The sequence below is a fragment of the Elephas maximus genome, chromosome 2 (assembly GCF_024166365.1).
Source record: "Elephas maximus indicus isolate mEleMax1 chromosome 2, mEleMax1 primary haplotype, whole genome shotgun sequence".
Lineage (NCBI taxonomy): Eukaryota > Metazoa > Chordata > Mammalia > Proboscidea > Elephantidae > Elephas > Elephas maximus.
The window spans coordinates 166,689,019-166,712,815 of NC_064820.1; the positions used below are offsets into that span (position 1 = coordinate 166,689,019).

Consider the following 23,797-nt stretch of genomic DNA (forward strand, 5'->3'; position numbering starts at 1 on the left):
AATAGGGAAAACACCACAATTATCACAGTGGAAGGAACTGGGATGACAGAACTAGAGAAGAGAGAAGAGTGGCTTGCTCTGTGTGCGTGTTTTGGGGACAGGGAGGGAATGCAAGGACCCTAGAAGCAGAGCTAGGATGCCAATAACTGAAAGCATAGATACAAACCAGCTCAACGGAAGACTTTTCTGCACTCCTCTCTGCAACCTCCCTCCCCTCCCCCAAATCCTTCTACTCCAAAAAACCCACTGCTGTTTAGTTGATTCCAACTCATAGTGACCCTATGGGATAGAGTAGAACTGCCCCATAGAGTTTCCAAAGAGCAGCTCGTGGATTTGAACTGCTGACCATTTGGTTAGCAGACAGCCATAGCACTTAACCACTGATGCCCCTAGGGCTTGCACACTAAATTACTAAACACATTATACCCTCTCACTCCCTCACTCCCTTCTGCCGTGTTCCCCGGTCCCTCTACCTAGACTACTCTTGGCCCCCTAGCTCTTACCCTAGTAGCTCTATTTGCCCTCTAGGTCACTCTATTCAGGCAACTTTCCTCATTCCATCCACCTGGACAGGGTATCCTTCCCCATCAGAGCACTTATCATTGTGCACTGGAATTTCAACCCAAGAAATGGGAGGAGGGGCCCTAAGGCCCTCACACCCTGGGACTTTTGCTTACAGGGCCTCTACAGGCTCCCTGCTCATGGCAACAAGAAACCACAGGTCAGCCAGGCAGATGGCATGGCCAGACACCACTGGGCCAGGAGTCCAAAGACCTATCTGTACCTAGGTCCTGGCCTCTTTGATCTCCGGGGCCTTGCTCTTTCCACTTGGGTCATCTAGAATTCTGCAATCTGAATGTCTCTCAAGAAGTAGCTCTGGGATGACTGCATGAAGGAAACGGGGAACAGATGAGTTCCGCTTTGGACTTTTGCCCATAACCACTAACACTCTCTCCTCCTGGTCAGAGTGGCCTCTCGTGCAAAGTACTCTGTTCAGTGGATGAAAGGGGCCCAAGACTTTCTGAGTGGACAGGCTAGGACTTTTTTAAGAGTATGGATCCTTTCTCACAGAACACACCACACTATTCAAAAATGAAAATAAATATCCTTTAGGCCCAGGTTCATTGGATGGCAGGTCTTAAAGACAGGAAAGAAATTTAGTTATCACTGAGCTCAACCACCTAGTAAGAGAAACTAAGGCACAGAGGGGGTAAAGGACTCATGCAAGATCACATAGCCCCTGTATTACTATTCTGTGGCCAGCATCTCCATGGCTGGAGTGAGAGACAAGAGGAGCTAAGTCAGGCGTCCCTTAGCTTACTCTTTCTCTCCCTGTCCCACCATCCCACCGACCACTTCTCTTTCTTTAAGGCCAGCTGTCTTAGTCATCAGTGCTGCTAGAACAGAAATACCACAAGTGGGCGGCTTTAACAAACAGAAATTTATTTTATCATAGTTAGGAGGCTAGAAGTTTGAATTCTGGGTACCAGCTCTCAGAGGACGGCTTTCTCTCTCACTGTTTGTTCTGGAAAAAGGTCCCTGTCTCTTTTGAGCTTTTGCTCCTGGGCGATCTTCATGTGGGTTTGCATCTCTCTCTCTCTTCCCCCATCTCTGCTTGCTCTTTCACTTGTTTTATCTCTATTGTATCTCTAAAGAGATTGACTTAAGACACACCCTACACTAATACTGTCTCATTAACATAATAAAAAACCCATTCCCAAATGGAATTATAACCACAGGTATAGCCCTCAAGTCGATTTCGACTCACAGCGACCCTCTAGGACAGAGTAGAACTGTCCCATAGGGTTTTCAAGAAGCAACTGGTGGATTTGAACTGCTGACCTTTTGGTTAGTAGCCATAGCTATTAACCACTACACCACCAGGGCTCCAACCACAGGTATAGGGGTTAGGAAGGAGCCCTGGTGGCACAGTTCGAACTCGCCGGCCACTCTGTGGGAGAAAGATGTAGTAGCAGTCTGCTTTTGTAAAAGATCATAGCCTTGGAAACCCTATGGGGCAGTTCTACTCTATCTTATAGGGTCACTACGAGTTGGAATAGACAGCCATGGGTTTGGTTGGGTTTATACGTGTTAGGATTTATAATACATATTGTGGGAGGACACTGGCCAACAAGGATCACTCTCAGGCAAACACTGGCACAGAGGGACTCCCGAACTCTGACCATGGATAGAATTCAATCCTGGCCACACACAGAAGTAAAAGCTCTGATATGCCTCAAATTTTATTGCTTACCAAACTGGTCATACACCACAAAAGATTGAAGTTAGTGTCTCCCAAGGCTTCTTGGGGAAATTTAATCCCAAATGGTTGACAAGTAACACTGCTACCTCCAGAGCCGAGAGGACCCTCTCTGGCTTTTGTATGTCTTATATCCATTCGGCTTCCTGGGGGAACCACTCTTGGACCATGCAGTTCAGATGGGGCTGATTCACCACCTGGTTCCATGACAGGGCATGTTACCCAGACTCAGCCAATGAGAACCAAACCTAGGACTTCCTTTGGAATTGTTGGAAACAGGGTATGTTGTTTCCCCTGGGACTGCCAAGGTAGTGGATTGGAAGTCTGGAAGTGCTGGTGGCTAGTCTGCCAAAGAAGGGAAGGGCTTATCCAAAATGGAGCCATGCAGAGGAAGCCCAGTTCACAGAGGCAGAACCCTGACAATATCATTTGGCATCCTGGATCAAGCCAGACCTGAAGCCCTCGGCTTCTCGATCATGTGAGCCAATACACATCCCTTTCTGCTTAAGATGTTGTATGTTGTCAACAGTCACTTGCATCTGAAAAAACTGTAACTTATAATGGGAGCAAGCTAGGCCTAAGAACTTCTCCTGCTTCTTTCAAGCTGAAGGTACCAGGGATCTCTATAGCAGATCTGGCAACTCCAGAGGGAGCCTAGGGCCCAGGAAAGCAAAGCACGGCCTTCAGGAGGGGAGAGCTTCCTTACCTGTGCTGGTTTGGCCATGGTCTCAGATTCTTTAACAGAAAACACTGTGGAGAAAAAAGAGAAACCCATGAGATTCCCCCACATTGTGCTCCCCTTCATTCTTTCCCCCAACTTTCCCCACCCTTCCTTCCTCCCAAGCAAAAGTGTCCTTCCCCTGCCATTTTCCAGCTGCTTCCAGCCCTCTAGGTTAAATCATGCCCAAAGACCTGACTCAGGGCCAGGTGCATTTTTCAGAGGACAAGGCATCACAGACAAGACAGCGTCCAAACACTAGCAACCAGGGTGGGAAAGGAACTTGAAGCCAAGAGGGAGAGAGGGCCCAGCCACTGATCACACAGGCTGTGCACACACTTTCCAGGACCTGGCCTCACTGAGCCCTCACAGCAGTCCTTCTGGGCATCAGATTCCCCTTTTTCGTAGATGAGGAGATTAAGGGTGTGGGCTCAGGGAAGTTAAGTAACTTGCCCAAGGTCACACAGTTCAGAATTAAATTAAACTATTTCCAGATTTCAGAGTCCACACTATTTATACCACGCACATGCTCTCTCCAAGTCACTAAGAGTGGTTTCAGAACCTACGGCTTAATGGTCTGCAGATGAGAAGATTCAAGGAGATCGCAGTCATCTGCTACAAACATTGGAAGGGCTCTCCTTCCTGTTTCAGTCAATAAACATTTATTTAGCACCTACTCCATGTGAGGCACAATTCTAGGCACTGAAGATGCAGCAATAAATAAAAGATAAATCCCTGTTTTCCTGAAGTTTACTCTATAACGTGAGAATACTTTTTTTAAATGCACACATCAAGCTGTAATAAGAACTAAGGAGAAAAGATAAGGTTTGGTGAAGGCAGAGTGCTGAGGGTGCTATCTAATAAGGTAGAGTGGTCAGAGGGTCTTTCTGAGATGACAAGCCACATGGACACCTGAGGACAGTGTGATCTAGGATGGGAACAGTAAGTGCAAAGGCCCCTGAGGCAGAAGCGTGCTTGGCAGGATTGAGGACCACCACAGAGCCCCGCGTGGCTGAGGTGCACAATGTCGGGGGTGGGGGGGCATTGGTAGGATGTGGGGAGGGGGCAGCAGGGGCCAGTGCCTGAAGGCCCCTGTAAAAACTTTGGATTTTTCTGATGGGACAAAAGGTCACTGCAGGGGTTTGAACAAACAGGACACATGATCGACTTACATCTCATAGAAAACGGATGTGCCTGTGGGTCACAGGAAATGGGGCCTACAGTAAAGAAAGAAGAAACAAAGGTATATTACCTAAAAAGGAAAGGCCAAAGGGGATGTAACTGATCTGGAAAGGGGAAGGGAGTGGGGAAAGGGGCTGAGGCTCTGCAGCACGCTCAGCAGGAGGGCAACAGAGTCAAAAGGGATTGTCTCTGGGGCTAAGAGGGGCAGAAACCAAGGACCACTGCTTTCTATTTGAAGCTGGCCTGTGCAGTTTAACCTTTTAAAAAACCATGTCACATATTACTTTTAAAAAGTAAAAATAATAAAAATAAATAAAAATAAAAAACTCAATTGGACTTATTCAGTGAGGTCTTCAAGGAACAGAACCAGAAGAGACAGCAGAACCAAGGAGACTTTTCAGCTCAAGCTCCCAGTTCTCTATCCCTCCCCTAAATCCGACCCCTGCCACTCCTAGGGAAATCAGCCCCTGATCTCAATCCACGGTCTTGCTGGCCTTTGAGGTTTGTATGGGTTGAATTGTGTCCCCCTAAAATGTGTTATAAATCCTAACCCCTATACTTGTGATTAAGGAGCCTTGGTGGCAGTGGCTAAGAGCTGGGCTGCTAACCAACAGGTTGGCTGTTGGAATCCACCAGCCGCTCCTTAGAAACCCTATGGGGCAGTTCTACTCTGTCCAAAAGGTCACTATGATTCAGAATCAACTATACGGCAACAGGTTTGGTTTTTCTTTTTTTGTTTGTCTGGTGGCACAGTGGTTAAGCGCTTGGCTGTGAAAGGTCAGTGTTTCAAACCCACTAGCTGCTCCCTGGGAGAAAGATGTTGCAGTCTGCTTCCATAAAGATTACAGCCTTGGAAGCCCTATAGGGCAGTTCTATGATGTCCTATAGGGTCACTGAGTCAGAATCGACTCAATACAGGGGGCTATAATCCCATCTGGGAATGGGCTTTCTTTGTTATGTTAATAGACAGTATTTGTGTAGGGTGTATCTGGAGTCAATCTCTTTAGAGATATAAAAAGAGCAGATAAAACAGGAAGAAAAGAAGCAGAGATGGGGCGAAAATAGATGTCACCCTACATGAAGATCACCAGGGAGCCAAGGAACAGACGCTGATGAGAAAAGGACCTTCCCCCAGTGTCAACGGAGAGAAAGCCTTCCTATAGGCGTTATGAATTTTCCCTGAATTTGGACTTCTAGCCTCCTTAACTGTGAGAAAATAAATTTGTTTGTTCAAGCCACCCACCTGAGGTATTTCTGTTAGAGCAGCACTTGATCAATAAGACAGGGTCACTGGAGATGGTGTGAAACAGTGGGGAGAACACAGGTTTGGGAGCCAGTGAGCCCTACAATCAAATCCCTGTTTTGCCACTTATTAGCTATATGACCTTGGTTAGATTAAAGTTATCACACACAAAATCAACCCTACTCTGCTGGGCTGTTGAAAGATGAGACATAACTTATGACAAGGGTGGAGCACGCAAGGGCCAGGCATGAAAGAAGACAGCTGCTGTCCAGTCAACTCCAACTCATGGCGACGCCATGTGTTTCAGAGTAAAACTGCTTCACAGGGTTTATGATGGCTGGTTTTTCAGAAGCAGATTGTCAGGCTTTTCTTCCAAGGTGCCTTTGGATGGACTCGAACCTCCGACCTTTTGGTTAGCAGCCAAGCATGTTAAAAGTTTGCACCAGCCAGGGACTCCAGGTGTGAAATAGTTTCCCAATAAGTGATGGCATTCACTGTCCTGGTGGGAAGTTCACAAGAGAGGGGCCTTATGGTGTTTGCCCACACGTCTCTACTGCCTGATTTGACTGGGCCTACAGGCAGCAGACGGCAGATATTACATGAGGCTGTAGTGAAGGGCAGAGGACAGAGATCGGTCTGTGACCGCAGCTCATCAGCTCCAGGAAACCCTGCCGTTCCCCTGACAACCAGGGGCCCCAGGATACAAATGTGCAACTCACAGGAAATGGAAACCCACCCCGCACCTGCTGGGGGCCTCAAAATTACCTCTGCAGCTGCAGGGCCTGGCCAGGAGCCAGCTCTGGCCTTCGCCTGGCCTGGGGAGCAGTGGAGGCAGAGGCTACAGGAACCCTAAGGCTAGTAGAGAAGCAGGGACTGAATGAGTTGCAGGAAGTCAGCTGTTGCAGGGAGGGAGGGCTGAGGCATTCACCTGTCACCACCAACCTCATTCCTTTGGTCTTGTTGCTGGAAACTTCTACCACTGGCTGCAGCCCAGGCCCATCTGGACTGGAGCCCCTTTCCAAGGAGACGGGGGCCAGCGCAGGGGGCCTCCAAGTCTTTGGGCAGATGATGTGTGCCTTCTGTGAGTGTTCGTCTCATGTGTGCACAGGGAAAGAAAATTTCTTCCAGGACTACATGTTCAGACTGAGGTTCAGGTGGCCAATCTCACCATCCCAAGGAAATGTTGGTACTAATCACAGAGGAGCCATTTACCCCGACTTTAAGAGGGCCTTTGATCACTCCCAGAGCAACTCAGACCATACTTTTCCAACTGGCTGAATACATGTTTTATATCCAGTGTTTCAGAATCCCAGAAGAGCCCTTAATGATCCACTACTTCAAGCCCTTTATTTTCTGGATTGTGTAAAGGAATCTCGGAGAGGAAAAGTGACTTGCCAGCAGCCAACACCTCTGCCTCCTAGCCCTGGGGCATTCCAAGCCCCCGGCCACCCGCCCCGTCCTGTGCAGTCTTGGGCCCTGGGTACAACAGGATGTTAGGAAGAGGCCAAAGGAAAAGACATAGGTTCTAGCTCTCAATGTGCCCCTATGAAAACTTACGACAAGCCAGATGCCCTCTCTGGGCCTTGGTTTCTTCATTTGTAAAATGGGATAGTGTCACTCCCTCCTTGGGAAAATCTAGAGTGGATGTGAGACGCTTTTATAGGTTTCAACCAGGGATTTTCACAGCAAAATCTCAGAACATCAGTCCTAGGTAGGTTGTTTCAGTTATCTAGTGCTGCTATAACAGAAATACCTTAAGTGGGTGGCTTTAACAAACAGAAATTCATTTTCTCACAGTTTAGGAAGCTAGAAATCTGAATTCAGGGCACCAGCTCCAGGGGAAGGCTTTCTTTCTCTGTGGGTTCTGGGGTAAGGTCCTTGTCTCTTTTCAGCCTCTATTCCTGAGTTCCTGAGCGACCTTCATGTGGCATGTATCTTCCCCTCCATTAGTGCTTGCCTCCCTGTGCCTAATCTGCTCTTTTTATCTCAAAGGTGATTGGTTTAAAATATGGTCTTATTAACATAACAAAGAAAGTCCTTTTCCCAAGTGGGATTACATCTACAGATACAGAGTTTGGGATTCACAACACATATTTTTGGGGGACACAATTTAATCCACAATGAGAGTTCTCTCCCAGGCCACAGGATTCCTCCCCATATCCCACCACGAACATTTCATCATCTTCTTGGTTGAAATGGCTGCTCAAAAATTGCAAGCATGGCCACTGGAGACCTGCATCTCTGTCCTCTTGGGGATCCTGAATCTCTGCTGACCTGGATACTCATGAGGGCTCATGGTATTGTGGCTGATTCTCCCAGAAACCCATGCAAGGGTCGAGAGTTGCCTGGGTGGCTTTGTGCTGCTGTGGCCACCCTCTGCCCTGGTCCTTTAGCCTGCAATCAATCATGTTTCCTTCCTTCCCTTTGGGAGCACAGGGCTGACTCTAGGAGGGGTACTTTGAGGTAGAGAATGCACCAGACCTGGCAGGACCCATGACTCACCACTACACAACGGTAGAGACAGATAAACCAAAAGCTGGAGAGGGGGGTCTTGTCCCATGTTATGTAGAAGGCATGGGCTTTGAGCTCAGACCTGGCTTGAAGTCAGCTCTGTCCCCACCAGTCTGTGACTTAAGTACATGCAAACTACATGTACTGAGAAATAAGTGAAACGACAGATGGAGAGCCCTTAGCACAATGTCTGGCACAGAGTGGAGCCTCAGTTAAAGGTAGCTTTTATTAATGACAAGCCCAAACATTTACAAGGGAGGTGGCATGGCATTATGATTAAGAGCACAGGCTTTATTGTCACAGTCTAGGCTCAAATCCTGATACTGCAAATGCCTAGCTTCTGACCTAAAACAAGTGTTAATGGATTAAATTGTGTTCCCCCAAAACATGTGTTGGAATCCTAGATCTGTAGATGGAAATCCTGGTGGCGTAATAGTTAAGTGCTATGGCTGCTAACCAAAAGGTCAGCAGTTCAAATCCACCAGGCGCTCCTTGGAAACTCTATGGGGCAGTTCTACTCCGTCCTATAGGGTTGCTATAAGTGAGAATCGACGCGACAGCAATTTTTTTTTTTTTTAAATACCTGTAGGTGTAATCCTATTTGGAATTTTTGTGGAATTTCTCACCCTCTAGCATGCAAACGGAAACCCTGGTGGCATAGTGGCTAAAAGCTATGGCTGCTAACCAAAAGGCCGGCAGTTCAAATCTACCAGACGCTCCTTGGAAATTCTATGGGGCAGTTCTACTCTGTCCTATAGGATCGATATAAGTCAGAATCAACTCGACAGCAATGGACTTGGTTTTCTTTTTAATATGCAAATGTTTTACCAATAAGTCCAGAGTCATTGACACTTGTTCCTTACTAGGTCCAATCAGCATAATGTCATCAATATAATGGACCAATGTGCTGCCTTGTGGAAGTGAAAGGCAATCAAGATCCCTGGGGCCTAAATTATGACATAGGGCTGAGTTGATGTAGCTCTGAGGTAGGCAACTGAAGGCATATTGCTGGCCTTGCCAGCTGAAGGCAAACTGTTTCTGGTGGTCCTTCAAAACAGATATGGAGAAAAAGGCATTGGCCAGATCAATAGCTGCATACCACATACCAGGAGATGTATTAATTTGCTCAAGCAGTGAAACTACATCTGGAACAGCAGCTGTAACTGGAATCACCACTTGGTTAAGTTTTCGATAATCCACTGTCATTCTCCAAGATCCATCTGTTTTTTGCACAGGCCAAATAGGCGAGTTGACTGGGGATGTAGTGGGAATTGCCACCCCTGCATCCTTCAAGTCCTTGATGGTGGCAGTAATTTCTTCAATCCCTCCAGGAATGTGGTATTGCTTTTGGTTTACTATTTTCATAGGTAGGGGCAGTTCTACTGGCCTTCACTTGGCCTTTCTGACCATAATAGCCCTTATTCCATTTGTCAGGGATCCGATGTGGGGGTTCTGCCAGTTGCAGAGTATATCTATTTCAATTACGTGTTCCTGAATTGGGAAAATGACTACAGGATGGACTCAGGTACCCAATGAATCTATATGAGATGCATATGAGCTAAGACTCCATTAATAACCTGATCTTCATATGCCCGAACTCTGACTGGTGGGCCACAGTGACATTTTGTGTCTCCTGGAATTAGTGTCAGTTCAAGCCAGTAATCCAGTAATCTCCGAAAAGTCTGAGTAGTTCCTTTTCCCCAATGAACAGTCACTATCATAAAATGCTGTAGATCCCTCTGGGGAAGGCTGGGAGAAAGATTAACAGTATAAATTTTTGGCAGTATATTGGAGTCCTTCCTCAAGGGGACACAGCCTCCCCTTCATTCAAGGGGTTGTGGGTCTATAAACTCGCTCAAGTCTGGGAATTGATTGAGGGGCCACAACTCTCTATTCTTGAGATTCGAGTTAGACTGCTGTTCACTTGACCTAGAAATTCAACCACTTGTAAAAACCAAGTAAATATTTAGTAGATTTCCTATCTATTTCACTCCTAGGGACATCATGACTAAGTAGCTAACGTCATAAGTCCACATGAGTCAGACTACGCTGATTACTGCTTTGACTCCAGTGTCCATTATGGTAACCACACCCACCTTGTTTTTGTTGATTAAGTGCTATCACTTGGCCCCTACTACCACAGGGTCCAATCAGCCCTGTTGTAGTTATCAAAAACCAAACCCATTGCCATCGAGTCTATTCCGACTCATAGCAACCCTACAGAAGAGAGTAGAGCTGCTCCATAGGGTTTCCAAGGAGCAGCTGGTGGATTTGAACTGCTGACCTTTTGGTTAGCAGCCATAGCTTGCAGTGGCTTTTAACCCCTATGCCACCAGGGCTCCCCACTGTCAAATCTGACTTAAATAAAATAGCAATCACAGCAGTCTTCAAGGATGCTGGGGCTCCCATCACAAATTTGTTCCTCACAATTGTGGTAAAAGGTGTGTCCTCTGGGCACTTCATGCGTAGGTCTGTGGGTCTAACCTGATAAATCAACTCTAGCATGCCAATTTCCCTAAGCCTTCGGATATCTTCTACAGTATACCAAGGCAGGTCGGGTACTTCAACTTGATTTTAGTGTAGAACACCTCATAATCCATGCTTCAGCAACCAAACCAGATCCTTTCCTAACTTCTCGAGCTGAAACACTGAATGAGGAATCTGTATTAGTGGGCTCATATCAATAACTCAGGCTGATCTATCTTTATGTTCCTTGCACCCTTGTCCCACACGCTTAACAGGCATTCCCACACATATTCCCCAAGTTTCTGTTTGTATATATTAGAAAAGTCAAGCAGTTCTTTTGGAGTATAGTGTGCCTTCTCCTGGGTAACACTTTGTACTTCACTTTTTGGTGCTAGGTGGGACTTAAGTCTAGTTATAGGTCTAGAAGCCAAAATTGGCGGGGAAATGTTTTGAGAACATTCAGCATTGTCTTGTAAAGCAACTGCCTCAGGTGATGTCCCAGGCAATGACTCAGACAAAGGCTCTTTAGATGCAGCTGGGTTAATCTCATTACACGGGGTGGAGGGACTAATGATTTTACTGGGTGGGGGGAGGGTGGTTTAGCATACACACATGAAGTAATCTCTTCAGATGGGAGTGAGAGGGCTGGTTCTGTTGGCAAGAATGATTCAATGGAATTTAGGGGTTCAGTGTCTCCAGCTTCCTGATTATCTGCCCATATGTATCCATCCCGAGTTTCAGGATCTCAGTCAATGTCCTCACTTTAACTCCAGACACCTCTCTAGTTTGGCAGTTGAGTTGGCATTGTAATTCAGCCACTCTTACAATAAGACTCTGGGTTTGGTTTTCGGCAATATCAGTTCTGTTCAAGGCACAAGTGGAAACTTTGAGGTCGTTTATGAGGCAGTCGACTCTGAAGCCCTGAGCTCTTTCTTTCATCAGTTTGCCTAGCAAAAGTAGGACCAACCAACCAGCTCCCTTATACTTCTCATTATGACAAAACCGTAGAAAGGTATCGCACGTGTGTTCACCCAGAGCCTCGCCTGTCACCAATACGTGATCTACTGTGGGTGATATTTTGCGTATTTGTATTGCCACTTCACGCCATGAATTGGCAGTGCCCTCCTTACAGTGGAAGCAGAGTCATCAACATCTTTAAGACTAACCAGACTTAAGAAGAAATTTAGAAAATTTACCCTTACAATTTTGTTTTTCTAAAACCACTCTCGTACCAAATGTCTTAGGCTGGGTTCTCTAGAGAAGCAAAACCAGTAATGCGTATAAATATATACAGAGATTTACATCCAGGAAATGGCTCATTCGGGTGTAGACAGTGGAACATCCCAAGTCCATGGATAAGGCTGGAGGCTTCTCCTGATTCATGTAGCCGCAGGGACTAGCAAACCCAAGACTGGCAGGTCAGAGAGCAGAGCTGTTGCTCACAGCCTTCGAAGACTGACGGATCCCAAGATCAGCAGGCAAGACCACAGGTAAGCTGCTAGCTCAAGTCCCAAGAACTGGAGGTTAGACGAACAGGAGCAAGCTACAGGATCCACAGGGAGCAAAAGCCATAAGCCTTGCCAGAATGTCATATTCAATGTAGGCCACACATCCAAGGAAACTCCCCTTCAACTGACTGGCTACTCACAACAGCCCCCATCACTGGGGTAGTCACAACTTCATCTGACTGCCAAACCACTGAGAATTATGGCCCAACCAAGTTGACACACAACCTTAACCATCACAATATGTAAATCAAGGATGTTTCCTGAGGATCTGGGAGCCACCTCTTTTAAACCATAATCATCAATGAAGATCACATAAAAAAAAAAAAAGCTACCTCCAAATCTCCTGGAAGAAGATTAGCATAACTTCAGGTTATTAAGACACTAAAAAATTAACAATTTTATCTTGAAAGCAGGAATGTAATTGTTGTATCCACTTAGCTAAATGTTGTTGTGTGCTGCCACGGAGTTGATTATGACTCATGGTGACCCTGTATGACAGAGTAGAACTGCCCCACAGGGTTTCCTAGACTGTAATCTTTATAGGAGCAGATCACCAGGTCTTTCCTCCCCAGGAGTGGCTGGTGGATTTGAACCTCTGACCATTCGGTTAGCAGCTGAGAGCTTAACCATTGTGGCACCCGGGATCCTTCTAGCTAAGTAAAGGGTAGGATTTCTTTCTGTCTTAGCAATCTCTAGCTGTGATGCGTCACATTCTTGTTTAATATGAGAAATGGAGTCTAATTCTCCTGGAATCCAGATTTCTGGGGTCCATGGAAGTCCCACCCAGACCACTGCCCTGAGATGTTCTTTTGAACCTTGAGCCTTGAGGAAACTGGTTTCCTAAAGTCATTTTTAAGTCAAACAATACCCATTGCCGTCGAGTCAATTCTGACTCATAGTGATCTTACAGGACAGAGTAGAACTGTCCCATAGGGTTTCCAAGGAGCTGCTGGTGGACTCAAACTGCTGACCTTTTGGTTAGCAACTGTAACTCTTAACCACTGAGCCACCAGGGCTCCCCAAGTCAAACAACAGCCTAGATAAATTAGTAAAGACTGTTTTGTCTTAGACGCTGGGCTCTTTTGAAGAATTATCTATGTGCAGTCAGTTTCAAGAAAGCAGAAACTCCAAGGTCAAGCTAGAAGCTGTGTTTGGGGGTAAATTATTAATACATTGTTGTAGCGAAACAACTCTCACCAAAGCCTTCTGCAACCAAGAGATTTTTATTGAGAAATATCAGAAAACAAAAATGGGAAACTGGCTGCAAGCAATCAAGCTATAATCAGAACATAACTGAAGAAAGTACAATCTTTACGTATTTTTAATACAATTTTGACAGATGCTGATTCATTATGAGTAAGGGTCTTTCCACATGCCTTTTACAATCACTGGAACACGTATCTGTGAGTAAATTACTTACAGACTATGATTAGTTAAAGTAAAGACAAAGAACTAAGATCATGATTGGATGACCTTTTCGTGTTTTTCCTTTCTAACAATTTGGTCTCTTGGTTCAGAGGTCCTGGGTCTGTCATACGATGGTTTTTTTAAATTTGTTATATGGGCTAGTGTGATATTAAAAAAAAAAAAAAAAAAAACCCAGTGTTATGTGGGCTAGTGTGATATTAAAAAAAAAACAAAACCCAGTGCCATCGAGTCGATTCCGACTCATAGCCACCCCATAGGACAGAGTAGAACTGCCCCATAGAGTTTCCAAGGAGCACCTGGCGAATTCGAACTGCCAACCCTTTGGTTAGCAGCCATAGCACTTAACGACTACACCACCAGGGTTTCCAATGTGATATAGGGTAGATCTTTAATTCGCTTCCTGGGGTAAATTATTATTTAGTTCTGGTACGCCATGTTTGCAGTCCACTGAACCGGTTAGAGCACTCTTTCCCACTCCTTTGATGTAGTTTCCTATTGTTCTAAGCTTTTCAGATTCTGACACACAAATTAGCCTTTTGTGGTTATGGCCTCCTGTGGTTAGGTTAACCCTTTATCAATATAAACACAGTTCTGGCTCATTTCCATGGCAATGACGGTAGGATAGGGTATAAGAATCTCAGAAGTTCTTTCCTCTCAAGAACATTTTTTGACTCCCTGGTTGAAATGTTACCCTGATTTGCAAATCATATAGTAAATAAATTTCTATTATTGGCTTAATATAATTTTGTTTTAACAAATATCTATTCAATAAAAAAACTGTTTTTCTATTTTTGTGGAGAGGTTTTCTGGGTTGGGGATAGATTTTTCTTTAATTGCATTTCCCCAACATTATACATATATAAATTTAAAGACATATGTTAGGGATTCAGACTGATAAAAGTACACAATCAAAAAGAATGTGGAGTCCCAAAAGAGTAAAAGGAGAGCCTACAGACTGCAAAAAATTTTCTGGCTACTACAAGTAAGACAAAGGTCTAATATCTAAAATCTACAGAAAATCCAATACCTCTACAACAAAAAGACAAACAATCCAATTAAAAAAAATGAGCAAAGGAAATGAACAGACACTTCGCCAAAGAAGACATTAAAGTGGCCAACAGACACATGAGTAAATGTGCCCGATCTATAGCCATTAGTGAAGTGCAAATCAAAACTACAATGAGATACCATCTTACCCCAGCATTACTGGCTTGAAGCAAAAAAAAAGCGGGGTATAACAAATGTTGGAGAGGTTTTGGGGAGATTGGAACTCTTATGCACTGCTGGTGGGAATGCAAAATGGTACAACCATTTTGGAAAACGATATGGTGCTTTCTTAGAAAGCTGGAAATAGAAATACCATATGATCCAGCAATCCAACTCCTAGGAATACATCCTAAAGAAATAAGAGTCGTCACTCAAATAGACATATACACACCCATGTTCACTGCAGCATTGTTCACAACAGCAAAAAGATGGAAACAACCTAGATGCCCATCAACAGATAAATAAACTATGCTACATATACACAATAGAGTATTACACAATGATAAAGAACAATGATGAATCTGCAAAGCATCTTACAACATGGATGAATCTGGAGAGTGTTATGCTGAAATAAGTCAATCACAAAAGGACAAATATTGTATGAGACCACTACTGTAAAAACTCATGAAAAGGTTTACACACAAAAAGAAACAATCTTTGATGGTTACAAGGGAGGAGAGGAGTGGAGATGGAGAAATACTAACTAGACAACAGATAAGTGGTAACTTTGGTGAAGGGTAAGACAGTACACAATACTGGGGAAGCCAACACACCTTGTACAAGGCAAGGTCACGGAAGCTCCATAGACACATTCAAACTCCCTGAGGGACTAAATTGTTGGGCTGAGGGCTGTGGGAACCGTGGTCTCAAGGAACATCTAGTTCAAGTGGCATAACATAGTTTATAAAGAAAACGTTCTACATTCTACTTTGGTGAGTAGCGTCTGGGGTCTTAAAAGCCTATGAGCGGCCGTCTAAGATACTTCACTGGTCTCACCCTTTTCAAAGCAAGGGAGAATGAAGAAAGCCAAAGACACAAGGGAAAGATTAGTCCAAAGGACTAATGGACCACAACTACCATGTCCTTCACCAGACTGAGTCCAGTACAATGAGATGGTACCCAGCTACCATCACTGACTGCTCCGACAGGGATTACAATAGAGGGTCCTGGACAGAGCTGGAAAAAAATGTAGAACAAAATTCTAACTCATAAAAAGAGACCAGACTTACTGACCTGACAGAGACTGGAGAAACCCTGAGTACATGGCCCCCGGACACCCTTTTAGCTCAGTAATGAAGTGACTCCCGAGGCTCATCCTTCCACCACAGATTAGATAGGCCCATGAAACAAAAGGAGATTAAAGGGGCACACCAGCCCTGGGGCAAGGACTAGAAGGCAGGAGAGGACAGGAAAGCTGGTGATAGGGAACCCAAGGTCGAGAAGAGAGAGTTTTGACATGTCGTGGGGTTGTTAACCAATGTCATAAAACATTGTGCACTATTTAACGAGAAGCTAGTTTGTTTTGTAAACTTTCATCTAAAGTACAAAAAAAAAAAAACATAGAATGTGGAGTCAATGGAATGAAGCAGAGGAAGGAGGAGATAGAAGGAGTATCAGAAAGAACAGCAAGACCACCTAAGAAAAGGCATTTCTGTCCTCAAAAGGTAGCTAGTTGTGAGCTTTGGAAGAACACAGCACACTTTTGGGGGGAAAGACTAGATGTTGGTGTGAGGGAAGAACATCTGAGAGAAATCAAGAAACAACCTGGCCCCAAGAGTGTGGCCACCAGACACCCTTACAGCTCAGGACTGAATTCACTCCTGAGGTTCACCCTTTGGCCAAAGATTAGACAGGCCCATAAAACTAAACGAGACTAACTGGGAACACTAGCCCAGTCGCAAGGACGAGAAAGGAAATCTGGTGATGGGGGACCCAAGGTCAAGAAGGGGAGAGTGTTGACATGTTGTGGAGTTGGCAACCAATGTCACAAAACAATACGTGTGTTGTTTAATGAGAAACTTGTTTGCTCTGTAAACCTTTATCTAAAGTACAATTTTTAAAAACCTGGTAAAATAAAAAGTAAATACAAGTCAACTCTGAAATCTAAACACCAATCCCCGTCCCTATAAAAAAAAACAACATGGAAGAGCGTGTCAAAAAAAAAATCACCCAGAACCCTGTGCCCCAGGGAGTATAACTTAAACCACGTTACACCTTGGCTCACAAGTCTCCAGTGGTGCCCTTTAATGCCAGCCCTCGGAGCTCAGCACTCAAAACCCTTGATTATCCTTCCTGATCCATCTGCCCTCACCTCACTCCTCTTTACCTCCACCACACCCTTTCCCCTCTAAACTAGGAATGTCCATCCCTTCCAAGAGCATTTTCTGCTCAACCTTCTAGAATCCAGACCAGTGCTCTTCAATTCTGGTTTCATTAAAACCACTGGGGGAGGTTTTTAAACTCACCAATATATCAGGCCAACCCCCAGACATCTGATTCCACCGTTCTGGGTTGAGCCTGGGCTTTGGTAATATCAAAAAAACTTGGCTAGGTGATTCTATCGTGCAACCAAGGTTGTTCTATGCTGGATTCAAATGCCACCTCTTCTAGGAAGCTGAGAGTGATTTCTCCCTCCTTTAAACCCCCACAGCGCTCTGAAACCACCTATACGAGATTGGTCTGAGTCACTGTTGCTGCTGGCAACAAAGCATTGTAAGAAAAAATCTGTATTTCAAAGAAAAACTGCATTGTCTAGAAAACATTCTTCCAAATTATCTGATTCTTGTCTTTATCTTTGAGCAATTTTACAGCACAGTAAGTTGTAGGGCACTCATAGTCAAGCAAAACTATTCTTAACCAACATTCTGTCCTATCTGGTAGGGTTCAAATGGATTTCTCTCCCCCTCTGGTGGAAAAACCAGTTTTGCTCTATTTGCATATTCCTTTCACCATAAATGTGTCTGTGTTTTAGATTCTCTTCTGAGGTGGCTATACCAACTGCCAGGGAGCCCTGGTGGCACAGTGGTTAAGAGCTCTGCTGCTAACCAAAAGGCTGGCAGTTCAAATCCACCAGCCACTCCTTAGAAACCATATGGGGCAGTTCTACTCTGTCCTATAGAGTTTCTTTGAGTCAAAATCAGCTTAACAGCAACAGGCTTTTTTTTTTTTTTTTTATACCATCTGCCTGGTTTGGTATTGATCAATGAGTAGAATAAAATCTTTAACCATTTGTTCATTTTATACCTGTGTGAGCCATGATTTTACCCTTTCTTGAAAATCATCTTTTAAATAGTTTGTGTATGCTTCTTTGCTGTGCCTCCTGCCACAGGGCCTGGCTCATAAGAATTGTTGAGTGAAATGCACCAAGTGGCTTTGGTGCTTTCTTTAGTGATCCCCTTGAAAAACCACAGAACAGCTGGAAGCATCTAGCCCAGTGGTTTTTGCATTGTGCTTTTTGGAGGAACTCAGGGGTTCCAGCACTGCCTACCACTCCCACTCCAATCACAACAACTCGGGTTATCTGCGCTTTCCAAAACCAGGTTTCACTTAAGAATTCCTTTGATAATGGACTACGTGTACCACAGCCTCCCCCAGACTGAGTCCAGTACAGCTAGATGGTGTCCGGCTACCATCACTGACTGCACTGACAGGGATCACAATAGAAGGTCCCGGACAGAGCTGGAGGAAAAATGTAGAACAAAATTCTAACTAACAGAAAAAGACCAGACTTACTGGCCTGACAGAGACTGGAAAAACCCTGAGTATATGGCCCCCGGCCACCCTTTTTAGCTCAGTAATGATGTCACTCCCGAGGTTCACCCTTCAGCCAAAGATTGGACTGGACCATAAAACAAAAGAGACTAAAGGGGCACACCAGCCCAGGGGCAGGGACTAGACGGCAGAAGGGGTCAGGAAAGTTGGTAATCTGGAACCCAAGGTTGAGAAGGGAGAGCGTTGACACGTCATGGGGTTGTTAACCAATGTCATAAAGCAATATGTGTACTAACTGTCTAAGGAGAAATTGGTTTGTTCTGTAAACTTACATCAAAAGTACAATAAAAAAAAAAAAAAAGAATTCCTTTGAACAATGGCTTCTATGGCTCAGTAATTTTTTAAAACCATAACCCTCAATATACCACCAGAGCCAAGATAACTTGAGAGGTTAGGTAACTTGCCCATCATCATTAAGATAAGTAATGATAAAGCAGGGACTCATTCTTCAAAAAATATTTACTGAGCAACTGCTAAAAACTAGGCCCAGTGATAAGAGTCAAACATAGACTAAAAAACAAAACAGACAAGGCTCCTGCCTAGTCTAGTGCAGTAGTCTGCAATTTTTTTTTTTTTGATCCTATACAGAACATAAAGGAGACCTGTAAGCACAATGGTTAAGCGGTTCAAATCCACCAGCCGCTCCATGGAAGAAAGGAACTGGCAATCTGGTCCTGTAAAGATTACAGCCTAGGAAACCCTAGGGGGCAGTTCTACTCTGTCACAAGGGGTTGCTATGAGTTGGAATCAACTCGATGGCACATAACAACATACAGCAACGGAGCGAAAAAAATTAGCTTTCATAATGATAAACAAAAATACAGTTTATAAGCATGGGGTCTTAAACGCTAGCAAGCGGCCATCTAAGATGCATGAATTGGTCCCAACCCAACAGGAGCAAGGAATAATGAAGAACACCAAAGACACAAGGTAATTATGAGCCCAGGAGACAGAAAGGATCACGTAAACCAGAGACTACATCAGCCTGAGACCACAAGAACTAGATGGTGCCCAGCCTCAACCGATGACTGCTCTGACAGGGAACACAACAGAAAACCCCTGAGGGAGCAGGATGCAGACCCCAAATTCTCATAAAAAGACCAGACTGAATGGTCAGACTGGCACTAGAAGAATCCCAGAGGCCATGGTCCCCAGACCTTCTGTTAGCCCAAGACAGGAACCATTCCCAAAGCCAACTTTTCAGACAGGGATTGGACTGGAATATGGGATGGAAAATGATACTGGTAAAGAACAAGATTCTTGGATCAAGTAGAAACATGAGACTATGTTGGGATCTCCTGTCTGGAGGGGAGATGAGAGGGAAGAGAGGGCCAGAAGCTACCCGAATGGACATGAGGAGAGACAGTGGAGGGAAGAACTGTGCTATCTCATTAGAAGGAGAGCAATTAGGAGCGTATAGCAAGGTATATGTAAATTTTTGTATGAGAGACTGATCGGATTTGTAAACTTTCACTTAAAGCACAATAAAAATTAATTAAAAAAAAAATCACACGTAATAAAAGAGCTAACAGCTTCTTCCTGTAGCCCAGAAGATCATCTTTAGCACCCCATGAAGGTACGCACCTTCCTGCTTCCCTGGTGGCTTCTCCCCCAGCCTGCAGAAAGACACCCAGATCAGCCTCATCACCATCCAGGATCCTCGACTTTAAGGAAGCCAGGGTAAATGCCATCACTGGCCCCATGCCTAAGCATACCCCCTAGCTCGAAGCACTCAGGTTTCTTAGAGAGTACTATCTTTCCCTCTCTTGACCCAGAGCATTGATCCTAAGGCTGAACAAGGCCCCAGGAGATCAGCTAGCTGCTGCAGGTTTGGAATTGAACTGGCCTAGGTTTGAATCCCAGCTCAGGTCCCTTTTATGAGAGACAGAAAAGTGTAGTGTCTAATGGTACAGAGTGTGGAGTCAGGCTGTCTACTGAGTAGCTGTGTGGCCTTTGGCAAGTACTTAACCTCTCTGCGTCTGTTTCATATGCAAAATGAGGATAAAAATGGTACCCACCTCACAGTAGTGGTGAGAAATAAATGAATTAAGAAAAGTCTAATGCAGATTCCTTGGATGGTGCAAACTGTTAACACACTTAACACACTCAGCTGCTAACAGAAAAGTTGGAGGTTCAGGTCCACCCAGAAGCCCCTCAGCAATCTACTTCCAAAAAATCATGGAAATCCTATGGAACACAGTCCTACTCTGACACATATGGGATCATCATTAGTTGCAGTTGACAGCAACAGGGCCTGGCACATAGGAAGCACCACATCTAAGTGTTTATTATTATTTCTTGCCTCTTGACTTGAGCAAGTCACTAAACTTCTGAGGGCTGGAGTTTCCACATCTGCAAAATGGGCATAACAGCATGTAACATATCAAGGGTTCAGCAGGCCCCGGCAAGTTGTAAGGGCTCAAAAAACAGTAGTGATTGTTGTCTTATTGTTATTATTTAAGGAGTATACTAGGATACCTGTTTTATAAATGAAAAACCTGGGGCTCCAGCCGCCTGCCTCCTAAAGCACCACACTCTTCCGAGATGACAACAGTAGTGCTTGCTTCTCTGTGCTCAACACTCTACAGCTTACAAGGCACTTTCACATCCTCCATATCATAACCTCTGGAGAGAGGGTTTCAGACTCACCCCCATTTTACAGATGGGGGCTCAGAGGCTCATGAAACCCATGAACCATCATTCCTCCATAGCTGGTCTCTGTGGGGGCTTCTCAACCCCAGGGGAAGGAAACAAAGTAAGGCTGGATTGCAAGCCAAGTGTATAACAGAAACCCCCACACACTTCCTCTCCTCTGCTGGCAGAGGGGAGGGGGGAACGCTCAGGAATCAGGGTAGAGACTATATCCTGCACTTTGTCCCCACCAAGGAAGTATCTCAGAGGCTGGGTGTGGTGAGGCTGGTGACCCACCGGGCCTCCCCTGAAATCCTAGGATGCTACAGAAGGGAAGAACCACCTACATCCAACCTATTTATCAGCTGGGTGCTCTAAGTACATCTCTCACCCTTTTGCAGAGGAAGAAAGTCAGGCCCAGAGGTGCAGGAGATGTACCCGGAGCTCCCAGCTGGCTAGTGGCAGGGCAGAGGCTGGGACTTGGCTGGAGCCTGGGGGCCCAGGGCTCCCTCTGGGCGATGCAGTGCAGATGTTCCAGGCGCTGGCAGCTGCCCAGAACTGCAGCGCCTCTCCCACCCCTCCTAAGAAGCAGCCCCAAGAGGCCAGGCCTGGACTTCCCTGCAGCAGCCCCCTCCATCCCCTGCACATTCCCATCCACATTCGGCCCCAGCAACAGCTGTGGCCTTTTCCCAAAAACCACAAATATTTCCTGTATCCCAGCAGCCAGTGCCTTGGGAACAAAAGATAGAAGGCAAAGGAAGATGGTGAGTGACTGTCACAGCTGCAGAGGGGACCAGAGGCCTCTGCCTCCCTTCCAGCCCCACCCAACTCCCAAGATCCTAAATCTTAGAACAGTTGGATTCCAGAATGCCAGCACAGGACATGGTAGCCAGCTTAGCCGACTTTGCTACAGAGGGGAAGGGCTTGCCCAAGAACCTCCAGCACGCCTGGAACTGTAACCCAGTTCTCCCGACCCTCAGGCCAGTGCCCTCTATGTGGCTTAGGGCCTGCCGGATGAAAGGGCAAGGTCCATAAGCGCTGAAGCAGGGCAGTTATTCACCTGGCAGGGCTAAGCAGGCCAGGATAGCCTGTGTGGGTCAGCAGGGCCAGCCATTTAAGGTGTGCATGTTGAGGGGTGGGGAGGGCAATGCAGGGAAAAGAGCAGACTCTTGGGGGAAACCAGAGTCCCTTCACAAAGTCTGGAGCCATATGCCCAAATTTGGAGGTGTCAGGGAAGGCCCATCAGAGTTTAGAGAAAAGGAGGGGGAGGGAGAAAGCAGGGGCCAGACCAGTTCTCCCAAAGGACCCCTGCCCCTTCCCCTTGCAGGGCCTACAAGAGTTGGGCCAGGCTTCCCAAACCTGACATTGAGGCTACCCAAACTTGTCATCTTTCCTTCCCGCTGACAAATAAATCAGTTCTCACAGGCATTGCTTCCTCTGAGAGGAGCTGGGTTTATCAGCTCCTGACTTGGAGGAGGAAACAGGTTCAGAGAGGGAAAGCCACTGGCTCAAGGTCACACGTCGCTCGGGATTCTGAGTCAGGAGATTTGACTCCCGTGCAAGTACTCTGGGACTCCTCTGAAGTCCCCAAGCTTTGGGAAGGCCTAAACTGTGCTAGGGGGAACTGGAAGAAGGGTGGGGTCCCTGCCTCACTACAAGGGCTCTTGGAGTCCGCTGGGAGATTCCTTCGTCGGTGAGCAGTAATCCCAGAGGGAGGGAGGATCCATGAGGCCCTGAGGTGTGGTCAGCCGGCCCTTTATCAGTCTGCACACAGGGACACCCCCCACCCCGCACACCCCAATTCCCTAACAACACGCACAGCTATTTTATATGTAGCCGTGGGAGTTAGACTGTTCAGGCCCTAGGTCTTCGGCTTTGGCCACACCCTTCCTTAGGGCTCCTTAGAATTCTTCCAGCTGTCCCCAGCCCCCCGGCCTTCTAAGTCTCTTCAACCCCCACCCCTCCGGACGGAAGGTCAGCAGCCCGCCCTGCCCCCGCCCCTCGACCACACCCTCTGCAGAGCCGACCCCTCCTCTCCTCTCCCTCCTTCTCCTCTCCCCTCCCGTCCTCTCCACCCCTCCCCTCCCCCAGCCAGGGCGCAGTCCGCCCCCGCTTCTCCGTGTCCGGCCCACTGCCCTGCCCAGCCACCCCCAGCCCGCGACCCTCTCGGGTTACCGCGCCCTGCATGCCTCTCCCCGCTGCCCTGCGCTCCTGCCCGTTCCCGGGCGCCCCACCCCAGAACCCGGCGGAGGGCATCTGGGCGTTTATGGCTCGCCCCCGTAGCCCCCGGAAGGGGGATCCCCGCAAACGACTCCCCTCTCCGGCCTCAGGCACTCACCGCGCGGCGGAGGCTTCTTCTCGCGGACTGGCAGACGGACCGACAGACGGACGCGCCAACGCCGAGCTCGCTGGGTCGGAGCCCGTTAGCCCAGCAGCAGCAGCAGCAGCCGCAATGCAGGGGCGGGCGGGGGCGCCGGGGACACGTGGCGCGCAGGGGCCAATCGGGCTCGCTCGGCCTCCACTTCCTCCCCCATCCAGTTCGTTCGCTCTTGCAGTCCTAGAATGTCACCAGCTGCAGGGTCCCCGCCAGTAGGACCTCCGTCTGTGCTCAGACCCGGGACCTGAAGCCTAGAGAGAGTAGGGGGATTCGGCCAAGGGCACGCGGCCATTCAGGGCTGGAGGCCAGGACGCTTGACTCCTGGTTCTGGACACTTTTCCTAAATGCCTACAACTCGCCAAAGCTTTGTTGCGAAATAGAGAATTGAGGCTTGCGGGGGGGGTCAGACACTTTATCTGCCTAATAAGATTCCACCCCTCTGCAGCCTTAGCAGGTCGGTGACGTTACTTATCTACTTTTCGGAGGTGAGAGTCCAGAGATGTCTAGTTTCTTGACCAACGCCACACAGTCTGTGTGGGAGCTGGGTTTGAACCTGGGTCAGGTGACTCCAGAGGAGGAAGGCAGACAAGGAGCCCAGAAGTTGTAATCCAGGGCTGTGGGGGAAATGCTAAAACATTTCAAGACTTAAATTCTA

At 46.6% G+C, this 23,797-nt stretch overlaps 1 protein-coding gene across 3 annotated transcripts in view; it reads right to left on the minus strand.

Moving 5' to 3' along the window:
- ANXA6 (annexin A6) overlaps positions 1 to 23,227 on the minus strand; it is a 66,895-nt gene extending 43,668 nt beyond the window's left edge. For 2 of the 3 annotated variants that reach the window (XM_049874093.1, XM_049874092.1), the window contains exons 1-3: positions 23,104 to 23,227; positions 4,151 to 4,195; positions 2,967 to 3,010 (exon numbers count right to left, since the gene is read on the minus strand). In XM_049874093.1, the coding sequence (XP_049730050.1) occupies positions 2,967 to 3,010; positions 4,151 to 4,157 (51 nt within the window). In that variant the 5' untranslated portion in view covers positions 4,158 to 4,195; positions 23,104 to 23,227. The remainder of the gene's footprint in view (positions 1 to 2,966; positions 3,011 to 4,150; positions 4,196 to 23,103) is intronic. The other variant, XM_049874094.1, reaches the window with a different exon arrangement.
- Between the last annotated feature and the right edge of the window lie 570 nt (positions 23,228 to 23,797).